The 23,538-nt window shown below is 40.8% G+C and overlaps 1 protein-coding gene across 3 annotated transcripts in view; it reads right to left on the bottom strand.

Moving 5' to 3' along the window:
• Window positions 1-23,538, bottom strand: part of LOC146702529 (unconventional myosin-XVB-like) — a 61,187-nt gene that overhangs the window by 5,627 nt on the left and 32,022 nt on the right. For all 3 annotated transcript variants that reach the window (XM_085465430.1, XM_085465431.1, XM_085465432.1), the window contains 23 exons: window positions 22,799-22,866; window positions 22,268-22,352; window positions 20,290-20,322; window positions 19,398-19,460; window positions 18,477-18,580; window positions 18,112-18,384; window positions 16,894-16,969; window positions 16,295-16,423; window positions 13,839-14,007; window positions 12,675-12,765; window positions 12,331-12,571; window positions 12,061-12,170; window positions 10,258-10,317; window positions 10,076-10,151; window positions 9,839-9,957; window positions 8,481-8,596; window positions 7,002-7,143; window positions 6,765-6,876; window positions 6,356-6,662; window positions 6,186-6,249; window positions 2,114-2,186; window positions 1,949-2,025; window positions 1,793-1,869 (listed from right to left, as the gene is read on the bottom strand). In XM_085465430.1, coding sequence (XP_085321556.1) covers window positions 1,793-1,869; window positions 1,949-2,025; window positions 2,114-2,186; window positions 6,186-6,249; window positions 6,356-6,662; window positions 6,765-6,876; window positions 7,002-7,143; window positions 8,481-8,596; window positions 9,839-9,957; window positions 10,076-10,151; window positions 10,258-10,317; window positions 12,061-12,170; window positions 12,331-12,571; window positions 12,675-12,765; window positions 13,839-14,007; window positions 16,295-16,423; window positions 16,894-16,969; window positions 18,112-18,384; window positions 18,477-18,580; window positions 19,398-19,460; window positions 20,290-20,322; window positions 22,268-22,352; window positions 22,799-22,866 — 2,665 coding nt within the window. The remainder of the gene's footprint in view (window positions 1-1,792; window positions 1,870-1,948; window positions 2,026-2,113; window positions 2,187-6,185; window positions 6,250-6,355; window positions 6,663-6,764; window positions 6,877-7,001; window positions 7,144-8,480; window positions 8,597-9,838; window positions 9,958-10,075; window positions 10,152-10,257; window positions 10,318-12,060; window positions 12,171-12,330; window positions 12,572-12,674; window positions 12,766-13,838; window positions 14,008-16,294; window positions 16,424-16,893; window positions 16,970-18,111; window positions 18,385-18,476; window positions 18,581-19,397; window positions 19,461-20,289; window positions 20,323-22,267; window positions 22,353-22,798; window positions 22,867-23,538) is intronic.

Here is a 23,538-nt window from a genome sequence, read left to right as displayed (position 1 = left end):
TACATTTATATAAAAAAATTAAACACTGCATGGTTTTCAACAATTATAGTGTTTAAGCTTTTCTCAGATCCAACATTTCACAAAGAATCTCTTATCTTACTAATACTTTTTTTTGCCTTTCCATATTTGTTATTTGTTCCAGGAAAAGAAACAGCAGGTGCATTTTGATCTTTATTTAATGGGGATAGTTTTCTGTGATATTGCTTAACAGCAAGACAGCTTGTTTAAGATGTGTCGTTGTTTTGTATTTTTCCGTATGTTTTTGTCTAAACCTTTTTGATGAACTTGGTGTTTCGGTGGTATTTATCAGAGCCGTCTTTCTAGTCGGCTCCAATAACAAGTCCCAAAGTGCTATCTTGTTGCTGTCTTGGAGGAAGACTAATAAGAGACTAATAAGACTAATAATTCATATTTTGGATTTCTAACTGACTCATAATGAAAGCATCCAGTTGTTCTTCAAGTTGACTTTTATTTTGCTAATAATGTGCTAATGTTGAAGTTGAAGCTTTGGATAACTTGTTAAAGTTCTACACTTCTGGTTAATCTTTGTCAAAATCTGATTCCATTCTACAGTTAGCACTGCAATCCTATAATTCACAATCAATAGTTTAAAAATATATTATTTACCATCTTAAAACACGGTTTTAGGAAATAGTAGAAGATGCAATATAATGTAAGCTCAGTGTCATGGTCCCTGTGCCTCCCCGGCCAGCCCAGTGTGGCCACAAGTGTTTGTTGTTTCACTCTCTCTCTGCTCTCCTCGCCTTGTGCTCTCTCTCTCTCTCTCTCTCTCTCTCCTACCTGTCTGCCTGGGCGGAGCTCAGATTGGGCTCCCGCCCTTGGCCCACGCACCTGCAGCTGATCACGGGTGATTTGCAGTTGATCTCTGGCTCTTCTTAAGGCAGGGGCTCTGAGCTACTCGTCACTGGAATATTGAGTAACTCTTGTTAGTATCGCCTGGCTTCTTTGCGATTCTGCTGTTCCCGTGCTTGCCTTCGACTTACCCTCGTCTGTGTAAATACGTTTACCTGGATCAGCCCTTTTGTGACCCCTGGACCCCGTGAGTGAGAGTGAGCTGCTTGTGTGGAGACTGTTTGGACGAGGAGCAGAGCGAGTGCGAAGAAGTGTGTCTCCCCAGCCTGTTGATCCCCGGGACCCTGGTGTTTCCCCCCACCCCCCCTTCATGTGCACCAGTGTGATTAATAAAGAGTTGTTGAACCGTGCTTTCTCAGTCTGCGCCTGAGTCCGTTCCACCGCCGTGACACTCAGTATGTATAATATTATTTATACCTGAGAATAATACCTTAAAAAGATGATTTCTGGGTTATACAGCACATGATAACTGGCTAGTGTTATGGTAGTTGAAAAGAAACATTAGAAGTTAAAGTAACTTCAAGTAACATCAGTAAATTGCATGCATTGAATAAACTTATTAATAAATGTATCATAATGTAACACAGTTATTTAAGCTATTATCAAAGCTCATCAGTTATAAGTGTAGGTAAAGCATAAGACGTGATTACTGAAAATCATGGTAAGTCTTTAATCACCTACCATTCAATGTTACTTAAGTAAAACAGAAAGTGGCAGAAAGGGCAGTGCTGGACAATCTGCCTGAACAGGTATGAATGAGCACAGTACAGTACAGCACATAACTTCATGCAAGCTCAGTCAATGTGCAATTTGTAAACAAAAGTTAAATTTGAAAAATTAAAAATCTCTTTAAGAACCCAAATCTGTTCAATCGCAGTTTACGGCTTTTAAATAGACTCTTTACTTTTGATAGGCTTACTTTTTTGGGTTGTTGGTAGTTTGCTTGATAACCTGGCAGAATATTTCATCCCTCAGCAGTTCCTTTTCCTTCCCTAGCTGAACAGAAGTGAGAGAGTCATTACTATTAAAACAAAAGTCCACCCAACTTACAGAAACTGTTTGAACATGCACTCACCAGAAGAATCTGCCTCAGACACTCTGGCTGGCTGCTGTTCTTCCTCATTGGCATGTCTCCCATGTACTCCATCATGTCTGAAAGGACAGACAAATGCGTGGATGAAGAAAGAACAGAAAAAAAGTTTCAATGTATAATACCATGTGTTATTGTGGGTACACTCACTTGTGAAACACTGAATAGATAACTCCTTGATTTCAGGGTCATTATAGAGAATGAGAGATTCCTGGATGGGAGTCTGTGTGAAAAAGACACACATCACAGTTAGCTTTTAGTTTTATTATTTCACAAAGCTTCATTAACACTGACTAGATTCAAATATGTATAATAAACATCTTGGAAATGCCATACAGTCTGAATTCATCATGTTCAACAGTTATTTTTGCCAAAGCATGGGAGTTACTCATTTGATCCACACAAAGTCTCTATAATATCCCTCAGTGTTAGAGCCATCGATGGCTTTGGAGTGGACAACGCCAAAGAATTTGTTGATTCTGGATAGAACTAGGTGTGATGATTCTAGATCATATCTATTTTATTTGTTAAAATTATGTGTCAATTACTTCTCCTCCCTTCAGAAGATTAAGACACTGTTTTGAAGTAACAAACTTCTTTGACACAATTAACGATCCACATGAATTAACTGATGCATTACATCATATATACAATTTCATGAGAAATCTGTGATTCAAACTAGAAAATTTACTATGTTCACAAATAATAAGCTGTGGCTGACAAAAGAGCTCAAGGTTTGTCTCAGTAAGAGAAAGATTGCATTTCTAAATGAAAGAAAATCATTAATAACTTTAAATATTTGAGAACATACATCATTTAGTTTCATGGTTAATATTGACTCTATTTGCGAGAAAGTTAATCAGAGATTGTTATTAGGATGTTAAGAGGCTTTGGAGATAAAGTCTTTCCAAAACGTTGTGGCTATGTAACCTTGACTGATAAACTTGATCCTTATGTTCAGTTTCAGTCTGGTATAGCAACCTGACTGTGGCCATCAAAAACAAAGCGATTATCAGAACTGTTGTATAGCTTTATCATTGGGCCGTTTTGAGGAAAGTCTGATCTATCATTGCTGACTGTGAACACTAGAGCAGGGCGATATGACCAAAAATATTTATCACGATATACATCTGAAAATTTGCGATAACGATATAACTGACGATATAATTGACACTAGACAAACACTTTACAACTCCACAACTTTATTTGTGCAAAAAAACAAAACAAAAAACCATAAATGTATTTTCACTTAAACAAGCAGCTGTTTTTTATGTGCATTAAAGTTATATAAAACTTTAACAGTGCAAATGCAAATTCCTTGCTGACAGTTTAACCAAAAGGCATTTCCAGTGGAAACTGGCCGACATATCCTCAGCATAACCATGTAGAATATCCACAAAACTTAAAAACAGTTATACACACACAGAGCAGAGTACGTATCACTCCGCGGATTGTCGAAGCTGCGGGTTCGTAGCTTAGCAAAGTCGTACTAAAACATTTGACAGATTTTCGAGCGCCGTGTACATAAAATCGTTTCGAGGTCAGTAAACACAACCAGAGTTCATACATAAGGCACACGGGATTATAAGGGGCGCTGTCGACTTTCAGGAAAATCAAAGGATTGATTTTAAGTGTGCCGTATTTTCCAAAAAACACGGTAATAACGACGGCCCGCTAGCATGCTCTACCAAAAAAAGTGCTTTGTTGTGTATCTGACGGACGAAAGCTAAACCAGTTCCACATCAGTGAAGCTGCAGCATTTTTACAAACCAGTTCTGGTTCATCTGTTTCACTCAACGCTCCGCTTTCACCCTTCTCATTCTCCGTTGCCACCATGCTTTTTCCGCCATGTGCGTATGAAAACAAAGGCACTGTGCATGCACGTTTTACCCATATTCTATCGCCATATTTCATTTTCTTATCGTTACCCAACATTATACCGGTATTACCGTGAACGGTATGATATGGCCCAGCCCTAGTGAACACCCTCTTTATCTGGACATTGTAGGACACCTTTAGCTAGCAAAAAGATGTAGCCTATAAGGAATCATTTGTCCCAAGCATAGCTGGACTGGCCATCGGGCCCGATGGTGATTTTCCGTTTTTATGGGCTGATGGGTTTTTTTCCCATTTTTTCCCGTAACGGTATAAACACTGAAAGGTGGTGGATTGGCCAGATGAAGGGAGATGTGAAAAAATAACTCAGTTGTTTGGTGGTGGCTATTGCGGAGCTTCTACAGATTCAGTAACATTAGCAAGTGGTGGAGGCCAGCAGGCGCAACACGCTGGCAGGTGGATGACCGAAAGGCAGAAGGAGCAGAGACCGGAGGCGGTGAACTGAACTTCAGGTAAGAAGTTATGACCTGCAGTCTATCTGGGTCAGATATGAACCAAGTTTATTTTATTTTCGTTGTGCTGACTTTTTACAGTCAGTTACAATAACTCGTGCTGCGTACTAGCTAGCATGACGGATTTTATATACTGCTGGGCGGGTGCTATGATATTATTGATGTTGAACTTGTTTTATCTTATTTTATTTATAAGGTTAGTTATTAGAGTTTCCAACCGTCCTGTAAAAACGGAATCGTCTGGTATTCAGAGAAAATATTGCGCGTTTGGTATTGAGCTGAAAAGGAACACGGTTTGTCCCGGACTTCAGCTACAATGAAAAAGACACAAAGCTGGAGTTATTCTGTGTCTTTGCTGCACAGCTGCCTCTTCTCCTCTCTCTCTCCTGTTTCTACTTCAATCATGAAACTAAATCAGTGATCAGCTGATTGGCTTTTCTCTCGTGTTTGTTTATCGTCCACCAGAAAGAGGAAACCAGTGGATGTCGCGCTAAACAACAGCAGCACGTTTAAGCTTGATCAGCTAGAATTTATTTAATATTACTTTCTAGTATCAGCTGATGTTTGCTGGAGCCACAGCTGTAAAGCTGCTGGTCATGATGTCGGTTTGGATATGTGGTGAGAGGGAAACATGAAGATGAAACCAGGAGATGTCCTTACTGAATCATCAGAGCTGAACAGGTGATGGAGAAACAGGTTTACCTTTTAGGTGACATGAATCAGTTGAAGGAAAGTTATGAACTGTTTCTGAGAGACAAATAACACCAGGATCCTTTTTTTAAGTAGCTACCAGCTGGTAACTGTGCAGGGGCGGGTCTAGCAAAGTGTTGCCAGGGGGCCAAGTAGGGCATTAACAGGGAAAGGGGGGCACAAGGAAATACTTTTCTTCCTTATTCTCATTTAAAATGTCTCACTTTTAACAAATAATTATCTGAATCTTACTACAAACGTTTTCATCTGATGTAAAATGTATAGAAATCCATTATTGTACATAGTAATTTTTTTTAGGGTCCCATCATAATTTCTTCAGAAGTAGCTAAGTACTGTATATGATTCCAGTATTTTCCCACATTTTCTAGATACTGCACCAGTACTGTGTGTAAAATGCCATCAAAAAGTCAATTAAGTTTTATTCTTTCTCACCTGTCTTTCTGTCTCCTTTCACTTTTTAAAGGTTGCCATGTTAGAAAAAATATTTTGCCCTGCCATGCTGTTTATTGATGTGGAAAATGAATGGTTTATGAAAATATATCTAAATCTGTCATCAGTAATGATCATGTCTCACCTCTAGTCTTCTCTGTCTTAATTTCAGGTTTTCACCATGTGTTCTAGATGGTTTAGGAGGTTAACTCGACCAAGCAGTCTACTTTCGGGTACTGTTTTGAATACCAGAATAGGGAGGATGGTGTAGGTTTAGGTTTATTAGACTGATACATATATACCAACAAGACAGTGTACATCACTGTGACAACAGCGTTTGTTTTCATTCAAAGGCTTCATGGTTTTTCCTATAATACCTGGTGGGCCCGTCTCTAGTCAAAATGCCCGGGCCGATTTTTTGTCCCAGTACAGCCCTTGTCCCAAGACCAATCAGGCATGCTGTGATGTGTTTGTTCTGTTGTATTTGTATGTGTATGTATGAATGTGCGATGATATAAAGTGATTTGACTAATTTGTTCATGGCTTGGTGAATGAAAGACAATTTTCCATTGATGTGGATAATAAAGTTATTCTATTCTATTTTCAGAGGCATATTTTACTGCAGGAAGGCATCTATTATAGGTGTGCATTAACTATTGGTTATAGCATTAGATCTAACTAATTTCGCACTAAAACATGTGGTCATATGACATCAGAGGGACTGCAACACTTACCTCTGTGTATTCAATCACTTGTGAAAAATTCCTTCCGTTGGCTGGCAGACCTGTTGTCCCCAGTCTTCGATAAACAAAGAAGGGTGGAACAAAGTTATACTTTCCATGTTATATGACCCCAAACCACTTCAGCATAGTTCACAATAATACTTAGCATACTTTTATCCTACCTGAAGTACTTCATGGCAAAGTCAGCCATCGGTGAGTTCACCTCTAAGTTGAGGACTGAGCCCTGCATTGAGCTCTGTTGTGATCTCTGGAGAGATCCATGCACCAAACCGTGGGGTGAAGCCTCTCTTCCAGGCTGCTTTGAATTACTGCTGCCCATGTGTTTGTTGATGAGAGTCTTCCTCATGCTTTTCCTCTTCTCATCTCTGTGGTTTAGATTGAGACAGTGGTAGTCTGGGGCTGCAGATGGCTTGGTGAGGTCTTCTGGAAAAAGACCAGAACGTCCTCCCTTGTTGCCAAAACGCCAGCCTGGTGAAACAGACAAATCTAATTAGACTGGAAACAATGAAAATAATATTTGTCTTAGTAACTAACATAAACATATGACTACAATTCAAGTCATGACTTTACCTGGCTCTAGCCCTTCCATTGGCAGCAGTTTGATTATATCACCCTTATTGAAGCTGAGTAGACTCTTGTCATCTGTTACAAAACTCTTCAGGGCAACTACATGGTTTGAGTCCTAAAGGGAGGAGTGAGAGATGAACTAAAATTAAAGAGGCTCTAAAGACAAGGAGACTGTGAATATAAGCTGAAAACCTTTAAAATTATAGACCATGGAATGAACTATGATTATAAAAAGAGTACCTTGATGAGTTCCTGGATGAATGACTGAATCATAGCAATGATCTGAGGAGCCCTGCGTGACTGCAACACCAGTTTTTCACTCTTCAGCTTCAGTGCCACTGTGTCTTCACCCTGAAGTTCAGCTGACAGCACCTCTGCAAAACTTTATTCATGAAGACCCACGTTAACATTTAATGCAATAACCAACAGCAACAATGAATTAAAATATCAAAGATGTAGCAAAAACGTCCATAAGGAATAGCACACGAGACCTGTGATAGTTATTACCATAGCAACTTAATCTAGCTGATGAAAACAGTGGAACAATATAGCTGCTGATATCTTGGGAGCGTGAACTTTGGACTGTACTTGAAAGCCACATTATGAAAACAACTGACAGGCAAAGTTAACAATGTTTGTTTTCGTGGCCATGAGGTGTGTTTTTCGCTGAGCTGCAGGGGGAGAGGTGGTGTTGGCCAATTTAGGGGGCAGTTCCAGGTCAGGCTGGCATATTTTGCTAATGAGGATGATAAATAAATAAATAATATTTTAGGACAGTGATTCTCAAACTTTTCACAACAAGTACCACCTCATAAAATATATCGCTTTTAAAGTTATGGAACTTATGATCGACATAAAAGTACAGTAGTATAGGCCTATTTAAACCCATATCCAGTTTACATGAGACAATTTTATTTCTTATATGAATGTTATTCATTTTAATTGTCATAAACAGGATGTGACAAATGATAATAATAACAACTGTAGGTGGGATGTCTGGTCTTTAAGTGATGACGTATAACCCTGCTTCCGGGTCCAAACTACTGTGTTTATTAAGGCTGTTGTGTTTTTAACATGTTTTAATGCTTTGTATCTTGTTCTATTTAATCTGAACAAGCCCCTAAAAAAAGGCAGTGATCACTGTCGGCCTCTCTCAGATTTTATTACCACTATTCATTTTAAAGCCCAGTTTTTAAACCCTTACGATCTAACTACAGCCCAGCCCATGCAGCAGTATATTAATGACTAACCTCATATTGTGGATGGATTATCTCAGTTGTTCTCCTGACTGAAGTTTGGTCTGTTTACAGCACCCTGCCATGTGATTGCATTTGTCCCTAACCATCGGGAATCCTTACGTTAACTTTTATCGAGTGGAAAAAAAAGCGTATGTGGCCGAGCTGTGCATTTTAATTTTTCAGAAATCCCTCAGTCAGAACATGGTATAATTATTTAATCTTAAATATTTTTCAGAGACTTCCTGTGTACCACTAGAGGGAGCCTGCAGTTTGAGAATGACTGTTTTAGGATAATAAATAATGAACTTTACGTAGAGATAATTACGTTTTATATCATTTATTTAGCATGTATATTATGGATCCAGATGAGATTTTTTATTTTAATATTAAAAATGGATAGTATGTAGAATGTACATACACAGTGAGAAAGTATTTCAAATAAATACCCTTACTCTGTGAATTTGTGCATGCAAATGCTTACCTGTAACCTCTGAGTAGCCGGAGATGTTTGGGGTTTATCCCCAATGCCCTCACCATCTTAAGGAGACGAATCCCGCGATGAGAGACACCCAACACCTGGGCATCCCCACTGTCTGGCTGCGTACAAACAGGAGATGCTTGCAAATAAATATCTGTAAGAAGTGTAAAGTGCAATAGATTCTACTGCATTGCACTTTAAACTACACAGCTCATGACTTTAGTGTCTCAATCAAGACCCAATATCTCAATCATATACCCCTGAACATACTGTATATGTTATTATAATAAAAACATCAAAATGGGCAGAAACAATCCAGAGTAATGTTGAATCTGAATTTATCAATTGACAATCTTATTTTTCATATGGTGCAATCTTCCAGCTGATACCATGGAGATACTCAACCAATCAGAGTAATATAACCTCATGGTGAACCCTGCATACTCTACACACATTTTTCCCCATCCAATCTGTTAGGTTGAAATTGTTAAATGTTGTAATTGTGTTACTTAAATTTGTAAATCTTAGTTCAATTACTATGGGTGTTTGTGTAAACTGTGTCACAGAATAAAAGGCTGCAGGGGAAGCTCTTTCACCAAACGGACAACTTTTCTGTGCAGTTTGATACATAATCTGTCTGTGCTGCATCCGTTTGAATCATATGTATCAAACAAACTCCAATTTGTTCATGTAACAGGGAAGTCCTCTTCACACATAATGTTAATGTTAAATGTTAATTATGGAAATCCAAGGGTTTAGTGCTAGGACTAATTACGTTTTTAATGTAGCTAATTACATGGAGTATAACTGGAAGGCACAGCATAAGTTTTCATTGCTTTGCAGACGATACCCAGCTTTATCTATCCAGAATGCAGGAATTTCTTGAACACATGACGACCTGGATGACCTTAAATTTCTGGCTAGTTAGATGCCCTATTCATATGATCAATGAGGCTGACTGCTAGAATAAGATCTTATCTTAATCACATACAAAACTGTGTGTGATTGACAAAGGCTGTGTGGGAAAATCCTGGTAGATTTGCAGCTACTGAAATATTAAAACATATATAAATATATGTTGAAATATCTGCAGGACCTCTTGGTCCTCTTGGACCTCTACATGCCTGAATGCATTGAGTTGCTGCTATTTGATTGGTTGCTTAGATAGAATAACCTGAATCTGTACCTGTTTTTGAATAGTTATACTAAATAAAGGTGTGGAAGAGTGTATATTGTAGAATACAGCTGGCTAAACACACAAAGAGCAGTGAAGCTCAGAGAAGCAGCAACCGAACTCGACTGATCACAGAACGGACAGTACAGTTTGGATGTTTTTTACTTTGATTTTTTGGTCTGCTCACCTTCACAGGGAACAGACGAGTAAAGTAGTTTTCCCAGTTGTCTCGAGCTGCAATGACAATCCTCTTCTTCATGTTGTTGTCCTGGATGGTGTTTATAGTTGTTCCTATGTTGAAATTTGCTATTGTGGGTGGCAAAAATGGTGTAACTGAGTCATATTCTTTCAAGCCACTGGCGGATAATGATTGGAAAAGCAGCATTGTCGCATTAAGGTTTATGATAAACTGTCAAAATCTTACCCAGCAGATCTTTCATCTTCCTTCTCTCCTCTTTGCTGATCTTCTCGCAGCTGTCAGAGTAAGTGTCCTTGATTATCTAAAAAAAAAAAAAAAAAAGTAAAAATAGAGTATTACAGAATTCCAAACTCTGTGTGTCTACCATGTCTATCAGATATATAGATGAACAAAAGAAATATACAGACCTGTTCACACAACAGATTAAGAATATAGGGCTGGTTAAACATCTCTCTGGGGTAAAAAACCTGCACATAAAACTTGCAGTTACTAACATGGACTTACAACAACATCCATCCATCCATCCATTCGCTTCCGCTTATCTTTTTCAGGGTCGCGGGGGTGCTGGATCCTATCCCAGCTGTCATAGGGCAAGAGGCGGGGTACACCCTGGACAGGTCACCAGTCTGTCGCAGGGCTAACACACTTATAACAGCAGTACTTCAAATTCCAAGTGTAGTGAAATGCCGTTTTTAATTGCATTGTGTCATGGTTCGGGTGAGTACGGGGTTTTTCCACTCCGCTGGGCTCCACCAGCTTCCACACCTGGTTCCAATCAAGTCACCAGCATATAAGACCAGCATTCACAACAGACCAGATCTTCTGCTAACTCACGACCCACCTGGCAGTCACACTTCCCAAACTAAACTACTCACATCTCTGCCTGGATGCTGGTTCTGTCATCTGGTTGCTTCCTTTCCATCATTGGACTACACCTGCCTGCCTCCCTGCCAAGTCCCTCACTCCAAGTATATTCTGGACACTCCTCACCCAGAACCCCTTGGACACCCCCTCCTCGCATGACACTTGAACCTGCAACGCGTAAGCCCTAACCACCATAGTCTAATCCTTCAGCTGTGATTCACTAGACTGCCACTGACTACTTGTCTCCTCTCATTATAGTGACTGCGTACCTCCATCCAAGCCGCTGCCCCTTTTTCCATTCCCAGGATCCATCCATGAAATCTAGCACCTAGTCATAGCACTCAGTTTCATGTTCATAGTTTGACCTCATGGTTCTCAGTTCATAGCATTCATAGTTTCCTGCTTTGTAAGTTAACTAGGCACTGTAAATAAAGCCCGTTTTGCCTCCCTCTGTGTCTGCATTTGAGTCCACACCCACAGCCTGGCCCTCTCGGCCGTAACACATTGTCCGCTTAAATATTAACACATTTTTTACTTTTAGGCTGGACTGCTATAACAATTATTTTCTGGCTTTCTTAAAAAACGCAAATGCGTTCAATTGCTCCAGAATTGTGCAGTGAGCGTAATGACAGCAGTTGTCAGACTGCTGGCTTACTTGTGGTTCCTGAGAACAACAAGAATGGTAAGTAGAATGGGAGGCCGAGCCTTCAGCTTTTAGGCCCATCTTCTGTGGAACCAGCTACTATTCAGGAGCCAGACAGACTCTTCTGCTTTCAACATTAGGCTTAAAACTTTCCTTTTTGATAAAGCAGGTCTGGATCAGGGGACCCTAAATCCTCCCATAGTTACACTGCAATAGGCCTAGTCTGCTGGCGGCTACCCTACTGCACTGAGTGTTTTTTGTGCTTACACACCACTCTATATTTTCAGTAGTTATCATAAATGTCTGACTCTCTTGCACATTGATTATTTTGTCCTGTCTTCCGTCCATCACCCCCACCTTAATTTCGGTTCTGCTGAAGATTTCTTCCTGTTTAAAGGAAGCTTTTCCCTTCCACTGTCGTGAAGTGTTTGGTTAAAGGGGGCATATTATTGTATTACTGCGTTTTACCTTAAACACCTTGAGGCAACTGCCTGAAGGCGCTTGGGATTTGGCAGAAACAAAATTGAATTTTATGAAAGACCTTGGTCTTTCAAGAAAGGAGTTTCTCCTCTTATAACAATCTTGTTTCCACAAAACCCACTGCATCCCTATTTGATGGGTCCTTCACGATGGTAAGAAGGACCCAAAACAGTATCCATATAAGTGAACCTCCTAATTGTTTTTGTGTGCATGCAAATCTTACTTCTTTTCGCAGGAACAGTTTTCCTGGCATGTTGTAGTATGAGAAGTAAACCCCAGCAGAGAAGCGGTGGAGTTTGGACTGAATGCCTTCGTCCTCTGGCATATCATCATCTATAGTTAATACACAGTAAACTAAAGTTACTGACAAAGATACATACCCTCAGCTATATGAGGGCATATAGAGCTGTTGTCGGCCGATGCTATTTATCAGCCAAATATGTCACAGAATAATGCTGATGTATGGGGAAACATGAAGTCAGGGGACACCCACTTATTGATGGAGCAGCCATTGATGGTGGCTCAGGGATGTCCTGAAAGCCTGGGGAAGGTGGTGGGGAGTCAGGGGGAGAAGGAGGAGGGTGCTGGGGCTGCTGGGAGCTGAACAGGTCCTCCAGGGAGCGCTGTTTCTGTCTCATGCTGTTGGAGATGACTCTGCGACCCCTTGTTGATGGTGGAGATTTCTGTGGTGAACGGGTCTTTGGAGAAGGGGGTGGAGGAGGCAGCCACTGTTTCTACATACAGGAAGGATGTCAAACTGTTAAAGAATTACCTAATTAAGAGTGTAATTGCATAAACAAACAAAAAAGATTTCTAGTTATTTGTTTGTATTCTGACCTTCTGTTGTGCCACTGGTGCTTTGTTTTTAAGCTTAGCCAGAGCTTCCTCTTTGGGGTTACTCTTCTTTACAAATGATTTTGCAGGGTGTCTGCAAAGAGGAGAAAAAAGATATGTAGAAAACAAGACAATTCTATTAAGGTTTCATTTACATGCACGCTCTCAACAAGTTTTATTATGAACTGATAGAATATGAGTAAAATGAGCTAGCTTAAGATGTAAAATCTGATAAAAGGAAACAAAAAAACATTTAAACATTTAAACATTAGTTTTACATTTTTTTTTTAAATTCCAGGGAAAAGATACCTAAATCTCTGACTCATAATTAATACTGGCGTACAAACAAAGAGAGCAGGAGGCCTAACATCACCACCAATGCTATAGAGTGGGAAGAAGAAAACCACTGTGTGTAAGGTGGGAGACGGACAACCAGTGGGCAATCTGCAGAGAACAAAAGAGCTAAATAATATCTTTAACAGGGTTAGGTTAGTTTATACCATTGTGGTGCTTCCTCCATCACACATCCTGGATTCCATAAACTTCGACTACTTTCAGCACTTTTCCCTTTTCCTCAACTTCCCCATAAAATGAACCCCTTCCCTATTGTAATTTTTGGCTAGGTTAAGTGACAGCAGGAGAAACTACACGAGAGCAAGGCTGCAGTCCCCGATGACATCATCCCCAAAGTTCTAAGGACCTGGGATGGTGACCCTTTTACAACCTGAGTCTGTACACAAAAAGGGAATAAACTGGCTCTATGTCCTTAGGACGCAGAGATGCAAGTGAACAGCAAAATGTCAGGGATTTTCTCTCAGTCTGTTTTAGAGAGTGCAATGTACCTCCTATGGTCTGTTAGAGGAGTAACATCAGAGCTGGCGACATCAACAGACTGAATTGGTCAGGATAGCCATGTGACTGGCTGCAAACTGGACACATTCACCAAAATTTGGTTAAAGCTCCAATTATGTTTAAAGTGATACTCAAACCTCTGACGATCTAAAATGCCTTTCCATTTTCCCCCCAACATTTATGCTGACTCATCTTTGGTAGTTTTTCATCACATGTAAGATATAAAGAATGCTCAAGCAGTATCCAGATGATTAAAGGAAACTTCAATTTCAGGCTTTAATGGAAATGTGTACACAGAGGATGAAGTGCTCAGACCTGACGGGCTGAAAGGGTTCGGGTTCTGGTTGTGGTCGGCTGTTGAACTGTTTGATGATTTCCCGAATGTTGGAAGTGGGTTCAGGTTGAGGCTTAGTGAGGGGAGTTGGGGTTGGTTTTTCTTTTGGGGGGTCAACTTCCCTTGCAGGTGGGCTTTGTGGATGTTTCACTATGGGAGACAAAACGCAGGAAATGTAAGATATAAACACTAGCAAGCCTTCCTAATATGCTGCTGATCCATAGTGGCACCAAAACAGCCTGCTGAGGTCAGAATTCTGCAGTAAAGATGCCCTGTGCCATCAGTTACCAAGTCATTAGCAGCAGATTGTATTACGGATCTTTTCACATGTAAGTTTTTGGCTCGGACTATTATCTGAACCGAACCCACTTTCTTTGATGGTTCAGTATTTTGGCCAATTTTCATTAAGTATGAAAGGTCATCACTGAAGCTATTGACAGGAACAATGAATTACAGTAACACATCAGTGAAGGAGGAGTTAGAGTTTGTAATTAAAATATGCTGCAACAATACTGTAAAAAGTTCAAATGCAAGTGTACAGGAGAGCAAAGAATCCTGATTAAAAAAGAAACAGCAGTATTGTAACACTGTTGCATATAAGGAGAGGTAGCCCAAATAGTAAATAATGTAAGAATAATGGTATGTTATGTCAAGTTCTTAGCTGCATGATAAAAATGCTTAAGCAAAATTAAAAACAAACAATGTAACATGCAAACAACTTAAGTCTTCACTAAAATCTTCAACCTTTCCTTGTCATCAAACACCGTCCCGCCCTGCCTCAAAATCTCCACCATCATCCCCATCGCCAAGAAGACAGCTGTGGCCAGCCCAAATGACTACAGGCCTGTTGCACTTACGCCTGTAGTGATGAAGTGCTTTGAGAGACTGGTCTGTCAGCACATCAGGGCCGGTCTGCCTCCCACTCTGGACCCCCACCAATTTGCCTACAGGACAAATCGATCCACCGAGGACGCCATCACCATAGCGCTCCACACTGCGCTGAGTCACCTGGAGCACCGAGGAAGCTATGTGAGAATGCTCTTTCTGGACTTCAGCTCAGCATTCAATCATATCATCCCGGAGATCCTGGTCCAGAAACTGTCTCACCTGGGACTCTCCACCCCCATCTGCCTCTGGATCAAGGACTTCCTGACAAATAGACCACAGTCTGTCAGACTCGGCCCCCACCGGTCCAGCACCATCACACTCAGCACCGGGTCTCCACAAGGATGTGTTTTGAGTCCCGTCCTGTTTACGCTCTACACATCCGACTGCTCCCCTACCCATCTCTCAAACACCATCATAAAGTTCGCGGATGACACCACAGTGGTTGGACTCATCTCAAGGGGGGATGAGTCGGACTACAGAGATGAGGTCAACAGACTGACTGAGTGGTGTTCAGTTAACAACCTCCAACTGAACACCACGAAAGCTAAAGAACTTATCTTGGACTTCAGGAAGGGCAGAGCAGACCCGGTCCCACTCTACATCCACGGGAACGTGTGGATGGGGGAACACTCCATGAGGTTTCTGGGCGTGCAGATATCTGATGACCTCTCCTGGACTGCAAATACTACGGCGGTGGTAAAAAAGGCCCAGCAGCGTCTCCACTTTCTGAGAGTGCTCAGGAGGAACAACCTGGAGGAGAGGCTGCTGGTGACATTTTACAGAGCCACCATAGAGAGCATCCTAACGTACGGCATAACAACATGGTATGCAGGGTGCTCAGCTGCGGACAGGAAAGTACTGCAGAGGGTCATCAACACAGCCCAGAAGATCACTGGCTGCTCTCTGCCCAGCCTGGAGGTCACTGCAAACTCTCGGTACCTCAGCAGAGCTGGCAATATCATCAAGGACCACTCTCACCCCAGCAACCAACTGTTTGAACTATTACCGTCAGGCCGACGGTACAGGTCACATAAAACCAGGACAAACAGATTCAGGGATAGCTTCTTTCCCAGAGCTATCACCGTAGTAAATAAGCACAAAAACAATTGAACCTATTCCATACCGTCACTGTCATTATATTATGCTGCTATTCATACTGTCATTATATTAATGCTGCTATCCTGTATATATTGTACATACTATTGTTTGAGTACTTACGATTGTTTTTTTTTTGTACTTTTTATATTTTACATTTATATTTATTATTGAATCTTGCACCAAGGGAGTGGCACTCCAATTTCGTTGTACTCTGTACTATGACAATAAAGGCTATTCTATTCTATTCTATTCTATAAACCTTGGCTCAGACTTTCACGTGTAAAAAGACTTGAATCCATAATGTTTTTGGTACAAAATATTATTATTTGCTATCATTTTACCATTTATTTGGTAGTTAGTTTGGAGATTACCCTAAATGATCTGAATTAAAATGAGCTTTTTAGAGGAAGGATCAGTTCAGAGAACCCTTGAACTTCTAAAATCCTCTTACCTTCTGGCTTAGCTGCTACACGTGGGGGCAAAGGAGAAGTTAATGGAGGTGAGTGCTGTTGCTGTCTGGTTGTGCTTGGGGCTTGACGTGTCTTTAGGGTTTTAGGGTCTTTAGGGTTGGGCTGAGTGGCTGTAGGACAGCACAAGAAAATGGGATTAAGAAAAACCATGACTTAAAAAAAACACTACAGGAGCAATCACTGAAAATGCAAATTGAATTCTATAAATAGAAAAACAATATTTAAACCTCCTGTAAAACATAAAAACATCACAACATGGACCGACTAGTCAAAATCAACTCCATAAAGATTGCAGCCTAAAATCATTTAATTTGTATATTTTGACTTGAGGACCTTCTTAACAAAAATAAACAATAGGCTAAACCCCTGGCTTTACAAAGTCATGAATCAAGCATTCAAGAAAATATGGAATCAAGAAAAATTCTTGGGCATGAATCTGACCAATACATTAGAGATAAAAGCGTGGTGAAAGGGAAAAGGTTATTGCAGAAATTTATAAATGTTATACATGACTTGAATAATCTGTCAAACATATATCTTGTGAATGATACATTTGAGCAAGAAAGAACATTGAACTCACCAATCTTCTGGAAGAAGTCCCTCTTATCTTTGACAGAGTATAGCTCATCTGCATCTAAGTTTACTTCTGTTTCTGGCTGTAAAAGTAACATTTAAACGATAAGGAGAAGGAAGTGCATAATGACATGACACTATTGTTTCACATTCACAGAGTTTGAGGTAAAAAATCCAAATTGAAAGACTAAAGCAAACACTGTCTGTATCCTACGTTGTAAGTGTATTGACCAGCTGTTTTCAGAAACAAGTCAGTCATCATTTCAATTGAATAATATGTATGTATTTGCAAGTCATTTATAAAAGATTGTACACTAAAAATTTTGGGGGGATTTTTGATTAACAATCTGCGAGCTCCAGTTCAGTCACATCTATGCGTATGTTGTAGAGAATCCCTCACATTACACTGCTCCCAGGATCAATAGTTTCAAAGTACGGACAGCTACCTGTAATTTCAGTCTGGACGGGCAAACAATGCTGCCATGTAGGAGGTAAAGAACAAGAAACAGTTCATAGTTAAAGCAAAGGAAAGCAGTACATAACTAGCTCAAATAAACTACCACATGGAAAAAGTATGTTTTGTTCATTTTGACATTTACAGTGTAGGACCAGAAAAGTATTCATTTGTCACTTTAATGTTGTGTCATAACAGTAAAGTTTTCACAATGTCAGTGAATCATTCCTACAGTTTAAAATGCAGGCGGGGTTAATGTGGAGAAGCAGGGATTGGTGTGATTAGGTCATTCCCTAAGGTGGGGTTAGGAGAGGCGTGTTGGCGCAATACTTTACGCTCTTCTGGCAGCTGTAAATAAATGTAGATTTGTGCATTCGACAGCACAGCAACTATCTGGCGGTTTGTTAAACTGTGATTGATGGCAAAGGAGTGCAAAGGACTGCAGTACTGTTTTTCCCTCTAGGTGGATGCATCCCCCTAGCTCTGACGCCATGTGAAAACTATGAGTCTGTGGGCAGGACTGGATACAAATATTGCGGGAGCGGGTGGATGTGACAGAGAGGGAAAGTGGGAGTGGGCAGTAATGCTCAGAAATTCAAGGGGGCAAGGATTTTTTTAAAAAATGTCACAGCAAGTAACCAACTGAATACAAGTACCACACTGACAGTGTTTTGAAAAGTAGTTGCTCACACAATATGCTATAAACTATACTATATATATATATATATATATATATATATATATATATATATATATATTTAATATAAATACCTCTGCCTCAGGCTGACTGTAGTTTTGGGTGATTTTAGGCGCAGATGCTTTGGACTGGACAGGTGGGGGTGAGCGAGACTGAGGAGGAGGTGAACTTGAACGGTCCTTAGAACGCCGTTCTGATTTACGCCTCCGTTCCCTCTCATCCTCCTGCCTTCTTTCCTGTTCCCTCTGCCTTTGTTCCTCCCTCTTCAGTCTCTCCTGCTCCTTCTTCTGCTGCTCCTGTGCCTGCTGCTGGGACAGAGTCATTGCCTGCATGGTCATCTGCTGGGCCTGAGAGGACAGGGGAGAAATTTAAACTTTGGCCTTACGAGGGATGAAGGGGTGATAAAGGATGTGAACAAAATGATCATCATAGTGCTGACCATGAGAAGGGCTTGCTGGTTGATTAGAGCCTGTTGCGTTGCTGCTGCCATCTGCATGGGGTCAGCAGCAGGAGCAGGCATGGGAGCCTGAGGCATCATCATGGCTGTGTATGATCAATTATGACAAATTGTTACACATATTTAAATACATATATAAAACTCCGCAAACACAGTGCTTATAAACTATTTCATGCATATATAATTTTGTTTTTTTGCACTTCCAGTTATTTGCTCCACCAGAGCAGTCTTGTGATGACAAATGTTGGACTTTGACCACAAATGTTGATGGTCAAAGTGCGACCTGACGTAGCGTTGGCATTTAATTATTTTGTGATGATTATGGAAAGATTATGCAGAGTGAGTCATGACAATCCCATGCAGGAAGAATGCACACAGTTGTTGGTACCAGTTGTTTGGGGGGGGATTTCACTGGAGTGCATGGGGATATCACTTTGTATTCGTTCTGATGCAGGTTAATGCAACACAATATCCCAAAGCAGTGCTGCATTTCAGCAAAGAGTGCACTGTTTCAAGTCATATCCTGAGTCGGGATCCCAGGGTAGAGATACTGACTGACCAGGGCACTTTGTTCATGTCTTGCACACAAGAAGAACTACTGGGCATTAAACCTTTTGGACCAGCGTTTACCACCCTCAGACTAATGAGTTGGTGGACTGCCTGAATGAGACTTTAAGGGGTGAGTAGGCTAAGACTCCCTAGACTAAGTCAGGACATGGGGTTACGTTGCGGAGTGTCATGTGCTAGAGGGGGGGTGGGGTGGGGATGCAGTGGGTCCAGGAGGCAGTGTCAGAGGAGGCTGGTTGGCTGTCCCTTAGGAGGTGGTAGTTGACCTACCAATAATCTGTGTCATCATATGAGCCCAGGTCTGAAAAAAATGAATAAGAAATGTTGGAGAATTACCTGGCATGGCTGGCATCATGGGATTTGCACCATAACTGGGCATTGCGGGGTTGACTGGTGCTCCTATACATACAGAAAGCAACATATGGAGAATTGAAACATTTTCTGTAATTTATTTGAATCCATAACTTAAAAAAATCCAAAACATAAAAATTAAACTGCATATGAGTATTCTAAAAGATAACCAGTATAAGCGATATACATATATATTATACATACACAGATATGAGATATGAAACTCCACATGGAATAAACCAAGAAACAGCATTAACCAAATCAGCTTTAAAATGGCTTTAAAAACAACAACAAACAGAACAACAATGTTTATTTTAACTGCTTAATATATACAGCAGGTACGTTTAGGCCCAACCTGACCCCTGATCAAAATCGTCACCTATTAGATATCTCCAAATTGAAATCAGACAGCACTAGACCTATAAAAGATATTTTCTAGTTTGTGAAACTATGCTTGTTTAGTGTATGTCTACAAAGTAAGCTAATGATATCCCCCTTTTTAAGAGGTTAAAAAGATCAAGAATTATCAAGAATTACTAAAATTATAAACAGAATGTGAAAAAACTACAAATTCAACACTACATATATCATGTTGTATGTCAAGAAGGGATAATGGTTCACCGCTTTTCAATGTTGAAGGATAGGCAGTAAACTAATGAGGCTTGCAGTACTGTGTTCGGTTATATTAGTTAACTATACTGAAGTGTGCCTTCTACAGGGCCCCCTAACTGCATATCAAATGGAGATCTTAGAACAAACCTGGCTGGCCTAAAGACATTCATAATCAATGGCATGACAAAAAGTGAATATTTTCTCAATGATGAAAGAAGAAGTGAAGGCTTGATTCTTTATATCAGAAATGTAATAAATTACTTACCCAAAGGATAGCTTGGCATTGTCATAGGCATACCTGTAAAAATGGTGTTTTAGTGTGCAGTTGAAATGGCACATAACAAGCTAAAATCCTGTCTTTCAAAAATGTGTATAAGATATATGACGAGCAGCAATACAATTTCAGTTCGTGTGTCCTAGTAATCCCAGGTGCCAGGGGCGTCTGTTGCCCCCTAGTCTCCCAAACCAAATTGTACCTGGGTGAGGGGTCAGACAAAGAGTAATTCAATCAACCCTTATGAAAAGAACTAAAACAAGGGACCAGGCATCTTGGATGAGAGATGAAATGTCTTCATGAAACTTAAAAAAGGCCAGTTACTTTCTTTCCAAGCTCCTTCAACTGGTTACATATAGTAGATCTCATCTCAACTCACTTACTTGGGCTCCATAACCAATCTCCTGGAGAGGGTTTGGACTCTATTCCAGTCTGGAGTTGCCCTTGAGGAATTGGCCTTTTGTTCTTTTCTTCTCTTTTTTTGCCTTTCCCATCTGGCAGTGTAGCAATCAGAATTATTGTCTGAAGGCCAAGAAAAATGCCCAACAGATTCAACATGACTTTCTGTTAGTCTTGAATCAATTTTGGCACCATTCGGGATCTCATTAAGGGAAAGCATTGCTCTACTCACAGGGTGTGTGGTGGGGTGGGGGGCTGCTGAACTCAACTGAGGATATGGTCAAGTGGTAAAAGGAAAACGTTGAGGACCTCTTTAACCACACTGACATGCCTTCTGTAGAGGAAGCAGAGTCGCCCATCACACTGCTACCCACCTGGCAAGATGAGTAATTCATGCCCCCCAGGGGGGCGGAGCAGAAAGGAAAGCTCTTCCATTTGTTGAACCCTGGTCAATGCAGTTTTTTTTGTCCTGGATGCAGAACACTCAACCAGCTCTTTGCCCTGTTTTTTTTTTTTTTTTTTTGCATACTCAGGAGTATGGGGTGTTCTAGCCTGTTGTTGTGAGCCAAAGGAGAAATGTGAGCTTGGTCCACATTTCTGGCAATAGGTTTGACTCATTTCCAGTGGTTGTTGGACTCTGCCACAGCTGCCACTAGTCAATGATTCTTTTTATAATTTTATGGACATAATTTCTAGGTGTAGGTGGATGTGGATCTGCTGGCTTCATCAGGCTTCATTGCAAGTAGAGTTGGCCTCCAGCTTGCACTGGAGTTGTTTGCAACCTAGTGTGAAGCACCTCCAAATCTGAGGCCATGGTCCTCAGTCAGAAAAGGCTGGAGCGCCCACGCAGGGTCATCAATGAATTGCTGCTCCAAGTGGAGTAGTTTAGGTATCTTGTGGTCTTGTTCACGAGTGAGGAGAGAGGGGAGGAAGTGAGTGATAGAAGGATTGGGACCAAAGATGGATGGATGCAAACGATGTACCGCTTCATCATGGTGAAGAGAGCTGAGCATAAAAGCAAAGCTCTCAATTTACTGGTCAAGCTACGTCCCCTGTCTCACTTATGGTCACGAGCTTTGCGTAGTGACTGAAAGAATGAGGGTGCGGATACAAGCAGTAGAAATAAGCTTTATCCTAAGGGTAGCTGGTCTCTCTTTTAGAGATAGGGTGAGGAGTTCAGTCATTTGAGAGGGGCTAAGAGTTGAGCTGCTGCTCCTCTACATTCAAAGGAGCCAGCGAGATGGTTCAGATATCTGACTAGATGCCTTCTGGTCACCTCCTGTGTGAGGTGCTCTGGATATGTCCCACCTGGAGGAGCCACTGGGCCAGACCCAGGATACACTAGCAAGATTACATCTCTTAGCTGGCTTGAGAATGCCTGGGGTTACCCTGGATAAGCTGGAGGTGACTTGGCAGAGGGAGGTTTGGCTTTGTCTGCGTAGGCTGCTGCCCCTACCCCTAAGCAGATCGATTTTACCTTTTAGTGTGAACATTATGAACAATCTACACGTTTAAGAATGTTTTGTAGTTCAACTACGAAGTAAATACATGTGGCGTGTGAATTTCCTACCTGCTCCATACATGCCAGAGTGCATCGGTCCAATCCCCCCTCCCCCTCTCATCCTGCGATTCAGAATAGCTACTCTTTCCATGTCCTACACACACAAACACACAAAAATGAGCTGTGTATCACATTATAAGTGACACGGCAGCCACAACTACACGTGGAGTTGCTGGAAATAAGCCTTAACAAATTCAGTAACAACATAATAATGTTCTACAATATATAAGCATATCTCTGAACTAAACACTAAAAATGCATACTACACAGTTTAGCCTGCACATACTGTCTAGTATAAATTACATCGTTATATACAAGCATTAAATTTCTAATTTATCAAATGAGCAGTCTTTACCTTAAAGCATCTCTCTTTTTCTCTTTATATCTTTCCTTTCTTACATTGTTTTTCGTATCAGAGAAAGTAAAGTTATCATGCATGAACATTTTTTTCTCTGGGAAATACTAGCCTAGTAGTCACTGTGCCCTCAGCTAGAAGACAAAATTATAAGCCAGACTGCAAAGAAACACAACACAACTCACTGGAGGTCCATTGTCCAGTACGGGTTCAAATATGTCATCAACATAGGCCTCCATCTGTCGACTGCGCCCTGAAGATGGAAAGAATTTCTCATTAGTTAGAGTAAAAAAAAGGACCTTTGTGTTGTCTTTGCTGGTTGCCTGTACGACTACTCCTTTATTTTTTCAACCAAAAACTAAATATCAACATAATATTTTTTATACTACTTTTTGACACAATCATAATCATAATAGTATTTTTATTTTGTTTTTATTTTGTTATTCAAGTTCATTCATGAGGATGAAAGGAATTGGGCTTGCTGGATAGACCCTTTGTTGTTTGCAGTGTGGGAGGCTCCCCAGGCCTTCATTGTGTTTTCCCCCTTTCCCCCCAAGCCCAGTTAAAATCAGAATCAGAATCAGAATGGGTTTATTGCCAGATGTTGAGGTTTACAACATTAGGAAATTGCTGCGGTAAAAATGAGATTTAGTATGTCCTGGACCTGAAAGCAAAGCTGCAATCATTGTCAAGGTTGTCAAGGGAGAATTTATTCCAGGCCCAGGAATGTCAACAGCACCTGTATAACAGAGGGGTTAGACTCAGGCAATTTTCAATGGGAGACAAAGTGCTTGTATTATGCCCTTCTTCAAGCGTAAAGACACTCGCCAAGTGGCAAGGACTCTTTGTGGCCACACGGTGAGTTGGCGATGTTGACTATGAGGTGGTATGGCTGGTGAATGAGGTGTCATGGTCTGATGCCTAT

This window comes from Copadichromis virginalis, linkage group LG8, assembly GCF_057382275.1.
Source record: "Copadichromis virginalis isolate Kocher_CV1m ecotype Utaka linkage group LG8, C_Virginalis_male_GT1.1, whole genome shotgun sequence".
In the NCBI taxonomy this organism is placed as follows: Eukaryota; Metazoa; Chordata; class Actinopteri; order Cichliformes; family Cichlidae; genus Copadichromis; species Copadichromis virginalis.
This window is presented reverse-complemented; position numbering and strand designations above follow the sequence as displayed.